This window comes from Bemisia tabaci, chromosome 2 (genome assembly GCF_918797505.1).
Source record: "Bemisia tabaci chromosome 2, PGI_BMITA_v3".
NCBI lineage: Eukaryota > Metazoa > Arthropoda > Insecta > Hemiptera > Aleyrodidae > Bemisia > Bemisia tabaci.
In genome coordinates this window covers 73,811,271-73,823,278 of record NC_092794.1, presented here as the reverse complement: position 1 = coordinate 73,823,278, position 12,008 = coordinate 73,811,271, and the positions used below count along the sequence as shown (strand labels likewise).

The 12,008-nt window shown below is 40.0% G+C and overlaps 1 protein-coding gene across 4 annotated transcripts in view; it reads left to right on the top strand.

Annotated features, from left to right (window-relative positions):
- Nucleotides 1–222: 222 nt before the first annotated feature.
- The window catches only part of LOC109037546 (exportin-4), a 76,635-nt gene continuing 64,849 nt past the window's right edge, over nt 223–12,008 (top strand). For 2 of the 4 annotated variants that reach the window (XR_002009485.2, XM_019052268.2), the window contains exon 1: nt 234–576. Coding sequence is in view for 3 of the 4 variants with exons in the window: in XM_019052268.2 (XP_018907813.2) it covers nt 445–576 (132 nt within the window). In the remaining variant the exon portion in view is untranslated. Of the gene's footprint in view, nt 577–12,008 lie in introns of all 4 variants that reach the window. The other 2 variants (XM_019052271.2, XM_019052269.2) reach the window with 2 other exon arrangements.

Here is a 12,008-nt window from a genome sequence, read left to right as displayed (position 1 = left end):
TATGAAAGTTATGTGAACTGGAAAAACGTGGCGCATTCTTCTGACGGTTTTTAGAGCGATATACCTACCTCGGCGAAGCTAGATCATGGCCCGACGTTGCAGTCGCCGCATGGTACTGCGATGAGTGACGCAGTCGCGGACGACTTTTTTTTACGGGGAACAAACCCTTCCATGTGATCGTACTATTTTTAAAGTTTCCCCGGCGCCACCGCTTACCGTTCGAGCCCGAAATCTCGCACATCGCAGCGATGTATCGACGCGCCCGTCCACGATCCGACGCCTCACGGATCGAGGAATCGCAACCATACAGATCGAGAGAATTATATGGTAAACTATCGACGGGCCTCCTTCAAGCCGACCAAATGTAGTTCTGGCCAACAGCGGTGTAAAACGTTAAACCATGTCGGGAAAATGGGTCCTCTCGATGTTTGAAACGGGTTTCGAATGAAGTTCTCGGTGACATGGTTGTCCTGTGAATTATGTGATATTCTCTGTCGTGGATTATTTCTTAACATCCAAAGAATGGAAGTTCAAGTCGTCCAACAACAGCTCGAAACTGCTGCGAAGATCATATTGGTAAGCATCTTTCGAGAAAATTTACAAGTGACTTATTCTCTATTTTTCGCGAATTACTTAACGCACATGAAACACAAGGAGTGAACATTGAATGCCTATTTTTCAATGCTTTCACCAGATATTTACTCAAAGTGATTGTCGAATATTTCAAGGGCTGGATGAAAACCGATTGCCACAGCTTCGGGATCAAGCATCCTAGATGAACTTCCAGCAGGAAAGCGGAAATAAAGGCAAGTGGGAGCTCACCTCAGTGTAGGTGTCTAGGTACTTGCACGTCGATAAGGAATTAATAGTTAAGACGCAGTTCATGAGACAATCGGCCGATTCTGTATGAAACGAGAGCAAACTGCATCATCTTGTTTTTTCTATGTTTTGTATTCTCTTTAATAAAATCCGAGGAAAGAAATAATTATAGGTACTGAATGAAATAATTGAAAGCGAAGCGGTGGTGGTTCGCAGAAAGCTTTGTACGTTCAAAGTTGCCTTCTTTGCACCATTGCAGTTGCAGCGTTGCCATTTCACCTTGAATCCACTTGAACGTTTTTTTATTATAAATTACAGGAAGGGGGTTATTTTTAATCGGGTTTGATGAGTTCTGGGTGGAATTTTAAATGAGCTTAGAGGGAAATGCAATTCTCGTTGTTCATTTCTATGTCTTAGGCGGTTTGGAGGGTAGTTAAATTGTATTTTTATAAATCTGAGAAAAAAATTGTGAACACGACGTTCCCAGATAGCACACGGTCTGTTCAATGAATATCTGGGGGAAAATACGGATATCCATAGGATATCTAGGTAGGTAAGTGGCCACACAGTCAGGGCCGGATTTACCTATGGTGCATCGGTGCAGCTGCACAGGGCGCCAGATTTTGGGTTTTTTTCCAAACTCTGCAAATAATTGAGAATTGCGTCGAAAGTTCAGAATTTCTGATTGTTGATTGATTGTATTGCGTTCCATCTTTTAAATGACTTGACCCTAGACTTTAAGGGTCAAACTTTCTTTTAGTTTCGTAGTTAACAGGAACAGGTACCTGGTTTTGGTTTCTGCCCCAGAATCATTCACTGACTCGAAAAATTCGTATTTAGTTAGAGTTAGCACGTAGTAACTAAAGAAGTCCGTCGGGTTGGGAAATGCGCGGGCGGGGGTGGGGGACGTGCGAGGGGGGGGGGGCGCCTCGAAAATTTCTGCACAGGGCGCCAAAAACGTAAATCTGTCCCTGCACACAGTCTTTGTTTTGAATATCCGTAGGATATCCGTAGACATCCTATGGTTATAGGTATTCTACGGATGTTCAATTTCCGATGTTTCAGTAACCTTCACGAAACATTCTTATATTATTCGGTCGAAAGCAGTGTTCGAAGCTCACCCGGGAGTTGCAGGAGGCCATTAAAGATCTTTTAGGGGCCAAATTGACTTTTTGCCTATGTATCACGGTGCATTTAGTGACAAGTTAGACGCAAGATGCTTCAGTTACAGAACTAGCAGCTGCTCCTCGGGGGAAATTTCGAAAAATCACCGCAAACAGAAAAACTAGGCTTTTTTTATTTTGAATAAAGGGAGGGGGCAATTGTTAGGGGCCACGATGGCGCAGAGCCTTCATCTTTTAGGCGCCATGACCGATTTCTAAGGCGCGTTGGTGCCTGTGAGTTTCGAACATCTGTGAGCATCATAGGTACTCACTTGGAGGTGCCCTCCTGGCCGCTCTTTACTGGCAGTGTTAGACGCCCTCATCAGATGTTTGGATCGTTGTGTGTTTATACATGACCTATGTTTACTTGAACTGATTCATTGTTATTTTTGGGTGTCATTTACCCATCTTTCAGTCAAGACAAGGTCTCGACTTTAGAATGAGATGACTTTGAGAGTAATTGATGACAATTTGAGAATATTTCTGCATGGAAAAAAAATATTTGCTGTAATGGCAAAAAATTGTTCGCGATTTCTGCAAATTCGCTCTTTTTGCTAAAATGCCCACCCTCGTGGCGAGAATGACAAAACAATTTACAGAAGTAGTACTGTAATATGGGGTGAATGGGGACGTTTTTTTTACAAATGCACGTCTGTGGCCTACTGATTTCGAGAATCCCGGTTTTTTTTTTAACAGGAAGTGGTGACCTTTCAAGTCCTTTACTTTCCCCCAAAATCGTGATGATACGAAAATTTTAAGTATTGTAAATTTTGTTTTTCACCTTCTCTTCCTTATTCATCTTCCATTGGGGTGAATAGGGACACCAGCAGATTTCAATGTAAATAAGGCGTTGTCCCCATTCTGCTAACTGGAGAGTGGATGGAGACACTACCGGAGTTTTAAAGAAAAGTGAAATTCGAATCTGAAATGGATAAACATGTCTTTATTTAACAAAAATTAAGTAATAAGAAGCGAACAGATGACAATATTGTCCTTTACGCCCTGATCATTGTGAGATCTGAAAGATAAATTCCTCAATTAAACTAGGGAAGTATTCAAAAGTCTCAGAATATGAAATAAGTACCTACATAAAAGTATTCCAAAGGATGTGATAAGAGGCGGAAAATTTCAAAGAAAGCCCCTCCCCTGTGCCTGAATCTATGATACTCAGACTCCCAACCGCTCGTTTTTTGGAGAAAAACATTTTTTAAACCACCTAAATATCGAGCAAATTTCATCATTTTTGGTGATGAGCAAGGTAACTTATGTTGTCAAAATGTGATAACATAAAAAAAAAAAAAAAAAACTTTTCTTTAATTCGTGATCCGTTTGCATGGGACGTTATTGGTTATAGTACGGTGGGTACGATCAAAATCGACGATTTTTTGATTGGAAATTGCCACTTCGGGAGGTCATACTAGATGAAAAAATAAAAGTTTTTGTCCGTAGAACCACTTTCAAATCCGTGCAGGATCCAAGATGGCGGCCGTTAAAGATGGCGGCCAAGCGCTTTTTTGAAGTGCTATATCTCTGTTGCTAATTGTCCGATTTTGATTTTCTTTTTTTTAAAGGAGAGTTAAAAGGGCCTAGAATATGAATAAATTATAACAAAGTCAATTTGGCCAACAATTTGTCCAAAATGTTACAAAAAATTTTTTCCTTGAAAATTCCTAAAATTTCAAAGCAAAATAACTTCTAACTGAGCAGGAAAATTGATATTTTCTCTTCAGTAAAAGAGATGGGTCTTGATCTCGCGTTTAATTTGATACCAAAACCATTTTTGTGCTACGAGTAGTTAGCCCGCGAGAGCCATTTAAGTATCGCGCGATCGGCCGCGGCGGGCGATTTCCACCCCGCGTTCATGGCCACGGGCGCGCTTCACACGTGTAAAAGGCGCTGTATCTCTCCAACCGTTCGTTCGATTTTCAAACTTTTGGTCTCGTTTGAAAGCTACTATAAAGACCTGTTCAAATAATGTGCATTTTTACATTTACCTTTAAATAATTTGCCATATTATGAAAAAATACGTGAATTTTTCAATTTCGATCATCTTAACAGCCATTGATTTTTTGTTTCTGGGCGCAATTAGAGCCCTTTATTTTCTTGAGGTGGATAGAAGATTTTCTGACCTTCAAAACGATACCAAAACCTTTTTTGTGTGACGAATAGAAAACGCGTGAGGACGGTTTTGGTCGCGCGCTCGGGTAGAGGTTCGCCACTTATGCGCCGTGCAACCTCGCGTCGGCCCACGTTCATACGCTACAGAACTGGAATATTCGCTGTTTTTTGATCATTCATCGCAAAATTTTCATGAAAATTGTTAATTTTGGAAAATCCTTTCATACCCTCTTGAGACGAAGTGAATACCTATAATGAAAAAATAAATACTCTGGTTAACATGATAAATATGAAAAAATGTATAACGAACTGATTCCTTAAGTTTTTATGAGATGGAGATGGATGAAACCGCAACAAATTTGATTCATTACACTTTTAAACGACGATATATTGCCGATAATCAGCATTCTCATGGAATTTTAGGAACGATTTCTACAATTTTCTCGCTTAGAGGTGAACTCTACTATTTAATTAAAATTGATCGCAAAATGATCAGCGGGCTTAGAATCCTTCCCTACAACCAAGTGCATAGTGCACGCGGAAAACTTTTCCGATGCAACAGCGGCGTTTTTCCCTCTTTCGTCCTCAAAGGCACTTCCAGATGCCTGTTTTCAAACCCTGGAAAAATATACCTGCATGTCGCCTCTATTTTTGGCGGTAAATAGAGGTTTTCTTAGCAGGCGCAGGGGCGGATATCGGTTTTCTTAAATTACGCTGGTAGATATGATATGAATGATAAACCGCAACAAACTTGATTCATTATGTAATTTATCTCGATTTTAAATGGGGATAAAACGGCGATTATCGGCATTCTCGTGGAATATTAGCTATGGTTTAGGTATACAAATTTCTTGCTTAGATCAGTAGAGCTGGTCACAGAAACGTGTTCTGATGCTTGAATCTTGTAAAGCAGCTAAAAATAGTAGGATCTGTTCCAACAGCAACTCTGAAAGTTCAATGTTAACCGAGATATCGTGCTTTGAAAAATTCGATTCATGCCGTTACCCGCCGAGGAAGTGAAACCCTCCAATTTGCTTTTATCCGAGTTTCACGCATGTTTCAATTTTGTTTCACGTTGAGTAACCAGTGAAATTGTGTGTCAGCCTGAAAAATGAGAGCAAGGTGGAAGAAACCAAGGGTGTCACTATAATAGTGACACCCAAGCGGTATCCAAAGCGGTTCCGCTTAGGATGACGTCATCAACCGGATTTTTTAAAGTTGGATATCTTGGTTAATATTGAACGAAGAAAGCTTTTGTTCGTACAAATCGTTTTGTATTTAGCTGATCCACAAGGATCAAATGTCAAAACACGATTCTGTAACCATCGCAACTGACTCATTGAAATTGATCGCTAAAAGGTCAATGTGTTTAGAATCCTTCCCAACAACGAATCTGGGAACTCCAAAAAGTTCACGTAGTAGAGTTTCTTCGGACTTTCAATTTTTAGGAAACTCTCCATATCCGAGCATCATATCAGCCACGATAACCCCCCCGTCTTTGACAATGTGCCAGATAACCGCCCTGCATGACATTTAAGGAACACTAAGGGGGCATCGACGATGTCTTCCGCGTTGGTAGGATTTTTATTTAAAATTGGATCAATTTATAATAACTTTTGTTAAACTATTACTACAATGACTAATACGAGCCAGCTCGTGACCAGCTCTACTGATCGAAGCAAGAAATTTGTATACCTAAACCATAGCTAATATTCCACGAGAATGCCGATAATCGCCGTTTTATCCCCATTTAAAATCGAGATAAATTACATAATGAATCAAGTTTGTTGCGGTTTATCATTCATATCATATCTACCAGCGTAATTTAAGAAAACCGATATCCGCCCCTGCGCCTGCTAAGAAAACCTCTATTTACCGCCAAAAATAGAGGCGACATGCAGGTATATTTTTCCAGGGTTTGAAAACAGGCATCTGGAAGTGCCTTTGAGGACGAAAGAGGGAAAAACGCCGCTGTTGCATCGGAAAAGTTTTCCGCGTGCACTATGCACTTGGTTGTAGGGAAGGATTCTAAGCCCGCTGATCATTTTGCGATCAATTTTAATTAAATAGTAGAGTTCACCTCTAAGCGAGAAAATTGTAGAAATCGTTCCTAAAATTCCATGAGAATGCTGATTATCGGCAATATATCGTCGTTTAAAAGTGTAATGAATCAAATTTGTTGCGGTTTCATCCATCTCCATCTCATAAAAACTTAAGGAATCAGTTCGTTATACATTTTTTCATATTTATCATGTTAACCAGAGTATTTATTTTTTCATTATAGGTATTCACTTCGTCTCAAGAGGGTATGAAAGGATTTTCCAAAATTAACAATTTTCATGAAAATTTTGCGATGAATGATCAAAAAACAGCGAATATTCCAGTTCTGTAGCGTATGAACGTGGGCCGACGCGAGGTTGCACGGCGCATAAGTGGCGAACCTCTACCCGAGCGCGCGACCAAAACCGTCCTCACGCGTTTTCTATTCGTCACACAAAAAAGGTTTTGGTATCGTTTTGAAGGTCAGAAAATCTTCTATCCACCTCAAGAAAATAAAGGGCTCTAATTGCGCCCAGAAACAAAAAATCAATGGCTGTTAAGATGATCGAAATTGAAAAATTCACGTATTTTTTCATAATATATATATATATATATCGAATTTATTGTCAAGAAAGAAATCAGTACAAAGAAAGAACATGACTTTTCAGAATACACTTAAGAATTATTACAACAACTACCTCTGTTTAAAAGGTATCAATTTGAATTTGTAGGTTAAGATTTTCTACAGAAAGTTTTAGATAGGGAGGAATTTTAGGCTGTACAATTTAATAAATTGCACATGAAAATAACTAGGGAAAAAATCCAATGGGAAAAAACCTGGTTTAGATGAAGGAGGTGGGATAAAACAAAACCCAGACTGCTGAAAGAGCAAAATAACAAGAATATTAAGAAAATAAAAATAAATATAAAAATAAGTAAATATTAAAAATTTACAACTAGATAACAAGGGAAAGGTTGAAGACTTCAGTACGTGAGCGCCCAGCTCTCCATTTTAAGTATGGAGAGGCGAGGCTGGGCGTACTCACGCCTGTGCCTGTGAAGAAAGAATTAATTCTATTATAAATCAGTTCACAGATAGTGAATCAGATTGTAGGGAAGGTTGGACTGATTGTGGGATCTGTACCTCTTGTTGAGGTAAGAGCTTGAGGATAACAGACATCAGTTTGTCAATCTGCTCTGCTTGTTTAGTTACTAGGTGTTTAAGCTCGTTGATTACTGTGACATAATCAACGCTGTTATCAGTTGTCGTGAGTGATACAGCTGGCTGAGGAGTTTTGTTTTCGGAAGAGCTCGGTCCTTTCAGGGCAGAACTGTAGCTCTTATCTGATGATCTAATGTTAGAATTAAGATTTCCTTGATTAGGCTCGCTCTTGACTGGAAATCTCTTTTTACTCACTTCCTTTTTGACTTTGCACCCTTGATAGGTTGCCAAGTGGTTACCTTTGCAAAGGGCGCAAACGGGGAAGATACACGTAGGTACATCAGGGGTTTTACATTCCCCTGTTTGATGAAATTCAGAACAGATAGCACACCTGGGTTGACGAAAACAGTAAGATTTAGAATGTCCTAATGAGAGGCAGTTTTTACACTGTATGACAGATTTTCTTTGATGAGGTTTTTCGAACTTTACAATTAAATTGGAGATTTCCTTAACCTGCCAAATCATTTCGTTAGAGCCTGGAAAAGGAAGTAAGTCTACATAATGCAATGGAAGAGGAGATTTATCTGTAAATTTGAGCATGCGAGTCACATTTTTGACGGGTATCTTGTATTTCTCCTCAAGACAGGAACGTATCGTTTCCTCAGCTTGAGGAAAATCCGTAGGGATACCCCTGCATACAACTCTAGTAACTTTTTCTTCTTTAATTTGGTAGGTGAAGTATGCTATTTTTTTGTCCTTGAGGACCTTAGTGAGAGAGCGATATTCATCGATTTTTTCTAAAATTATTTTAAACTGGGTTCTATTAATGATTTTGAGTTTTGAATTTTTAGATATTTTATCTACTACTTCTGCTTTAAAGGTGAAGGGGTTTGGAATTTGAGAAATGAAAATGGGAGGGGGGGTTAACAATGGTTCTACTGACTTATCTGATTGAAGAATATTAAATTTAGAACTTAAATTAAGCGCAGGTACTGGTGGCCTATTTGCAGGGATAGATTTCCTTCTCTTGTGGTGGGTGACAACCTGGAAGCTGTCGTTATCTGTTTTAACACCTTGAAACTCCGAAGACTGGGTATCTGAAATGATGGGTTGTAAATCCATGGATTCTACTTCTGGATCAGTTGACCCTTCGTCAGAGTCAGAATCAGTGAAAGCTTCGGGTGCATCGAGGTCATCAGGGCTATAGGGCAAGCCTTTGCACATAGAGCACTTGAAGGGGTATTTTTTGTGTATACACTTGCAGTCAATAGCTGCCTTAACACTGCATTTTTTGCAGAGATGAGCCGACTGTTTGTGCTCACACTGTAATAGTGTGACACTTTTTTGGGAGGCCACTTTTTTCACACTTTTCTGAGAGGGAAGAGGTCCTGCAGCGCGAACATTGATAGTTTGTTTACCCTTTTTGCTATCTCCTAAGGGTGGAAAAGCACTTGAAGGGGGAGGGAACACTGGAAGGTTAGTGCAAGTACCGCACTGCTGAAATAAAATTCTGTGCGAGCACCAGAATTTTTTGGTGAAAAAGTTAGATCTTTTAATGTCACAAAGATTGCAAAGATGAGCAATTTGCTCATGAGCACACTTCACAAAGTTTATTCCCGGAGAATTGGGATCCATTTCACACAAGGAAAAAACTCAGAAACACGGCATGAAAGAGACTTGACAGCGCGTCGATGTAGCACGGCTCACGGAGCCCACGTCCTCACTCGACCGCGTTGATAAGCAGAAATGTAAAAATGCACATTATTTGAACAGGTCTTTATAGTAGCTTTCAAACGAGACCAAAAGTTTGAAAATCGAACGAACGGTTGGAGAGATACAGCGCCTTTTACACGTGTGAAGCGCGCCCGTGGCCATGAACGCGGGGTGGAAATCGCCCGCCGCGGCCGATCGCGCGATACTTAAATGGCTCTCGCGGGCTAACTACTCGTAGCACAAAAATGGTTTTGGTATCAAATTAAACGTGAGATCAAGACCCATCTCGTTTACTGAAGAGAAAATATCAATTTTCCTGCTCAGTTAGAAGTTATTTTGCTTTGAAATTTTAGGAATTTTCAAGGAAAAAATTTTTGTAACATTTTGGACAAATTGTTGGCCAAATTGACTTTGTTATAATTTATTCATATTCTAGGCCCTTTTAACTCTCCTTTAAAAAAAAGAAAATCAAAATCGGACAATTAGCAACAGAGATATAGCACTTCAAAAAAGCGCTTGGCCGCCATCTTTAACGGCCGCCATCTTGGATCCTGCACGGATTTGAAAGTGGTTCTACGGACAAAAACTTTTATTTTTTCATCTAGTATGACCTCCCGAAGTGGCAATTTCCAATAAAAAAATCGTCGATTTTGATCGTACCCACCGTACTATTATCACGCTTGTTTTACTACCGTTTTTTTTCAAGGTCTGGTTTCGAGGTTATGTTGACCTTGGCAATGTTGCTAAGATTGTGCAACTTCTTTCGTCTTGGAGGAAAACCCCGATTATCCATTTATAGTTTCTATTTTACTCGCTAAAAACTAAATTTAAGACAATAATTACCATCTAAATTTCATAGTTTTTCTTTTATTGCATTACTTCCGCAATTTTATTGCAAAAGATGAAGTTGCCCAATCTTAGCATCATTGCATTGCTAGTGGTTCCTTTTTGCAAAATGCAATCCAGATGGGGACCTCAGGTTCCATAATGAAATGTACTTTTTTTGAACAGCACACCAGTCCGTGTACTTTTCTACGTCACAACCTATCTTCAAGACGACTGCCTTGCCACCATCTTAACCTCGGTTGGCGTAGTCTCTTTAGTTTATTCTTATTCCATGTATCCTAGAGTACCTGTATAGGGAGAGTAGCGACAGATCTGAAACTCCGAAAGTCCATCAGGCCTTCACCGATGCCTCCGCGAATAAAGTTAGGGCCCAAAAGGGCAGCCAACCTATGAATTTCGAATGTCCAGAGCGATTTACAAATACAATTGTTACGAACCGTCGTTTAGAAAGCATGTATTTGGTTTACTTTTTGCATAAATTTACTTATTTTTGCGAAAGAACGCTCATTTATATACATTCTTAGCCATCTTGGTTAGAATTGAAATCTGTGGGCTGGCAGTGAAATTTTGTGTGTTAGAAGTTGCTCAGAAGGGTGGCTGCACTTTTGGGCCCTAAGCCCTCCATGAACCGATCTGTCGCTACTCTCCCTATACAGGTACTCTAGTATCCATGCCTCGGCTTCCAGCTTCGCCGCGGACAGAACTAAACAACTGGCCTCTGATTGGCTCTCCAACGGCCCCTTAACTTCCGCTAGAGTCCCTTTATACTGAGAGTCAAGACAATAATGCGAATCCATTTCTGATTGGTTAACCGGATTTTAGACCTTCACAGTGTCACAAACGGGAATAAAGATTACATTTTCACCAATTGCAAAGATTATAATCTGGAATGGACCGAGGAATTTCGGGTTCGACAAGGAACAAACGGAATGAGAGAAGGAACGGAGAAAGGAATTTAAGAATGAGCCGATCAAAGATTACGAAAAACGTTCAATTTGTGTAATCTTTATTCTCGTTTGTGACTCCATGAGGGGTGTAGTCTTGACTCTCTGTATAAAGGGACTCTAACTTCCGCCATTTTGTATGTTTTGATTATTTTGATTTATTATGTTCGGTTTAGGGTACCTGTATAGGGAGAGTATCGACAGATCTGGAACTCCGAAAGTCCATCAGGCCTTCACCGATGCCTCCACGAATAAAGTTAGGGCCCAAAAAGGCAGCCAACCTATGAATTTCAATTATCCAGAGCGATTTACTGATACTATTGTTACGAACCATCATTTATTAAGCACGTGTTTGACTCAGTTTTTGCATAAATTTACTCAATTTCGCGGAAGAACGCTCATATCTGTACATTCTTGGCCATCTTGGTTAGAATTGGAATCTGCAGACTGGCAGTGAAATTTTGTGCGTTAAAAGTTGGTTAGAAGGGTGGCTGCACTTTTGGGCCCTAAGCCCTCCATGAACCGATCTGTCGGTACTCTCCCTATACAGATACTCTAGTTCGGTTTATCGTTCGTCAAAATTTTGTGTGATTCTTTGCACAATTTTGATAACGCGATATTAATTTTAACGTTTAAACGCACTACAATATATCGAGAATTCTGCGCGCGGAACAGATTTGGAGCGCCGCGCCGGAAAAAATAGTTTTGACACAAACGGCGCAAATATATCGAAAACCGGCGCGGAATCCGGAAATTCAAAGATTTTCATCGAAAACGGGTTTTTTCTTTCCGCGCGCGCAAGAAAAGGGTTTTGACACTAACGGCGTTCCATAGCCGATCGTGTCAAAACTGGTTTTTCCGGCGTTGCACCAGAAAATAATTCCGCGCGCCACTTTTTCGATTTATCGATTTTTCCGCGCGCGGAGAATATTATCTCTCTTTTGAAAGATTTCCATTAAACCGTTGGAGGGGAAAAAGTGCAGTGTTGCCGATAATTTAAATTTATTTATTCCTGAATCCAGAGAGTTTGCTCCATTGAATTTGTTCATATTCAAATTCCCACTAGTCCAGTAAACGAAGGGAAAAAAGAGGGGGTTTGATGAACAAATTAGTAACAAGCTAATTTTTCCCCCCCCATTGATAGTACCCATTGAGAGGACCATTTTCCCAAAAGTCCCCACCCTACCCCCCTAGGGATTTTTG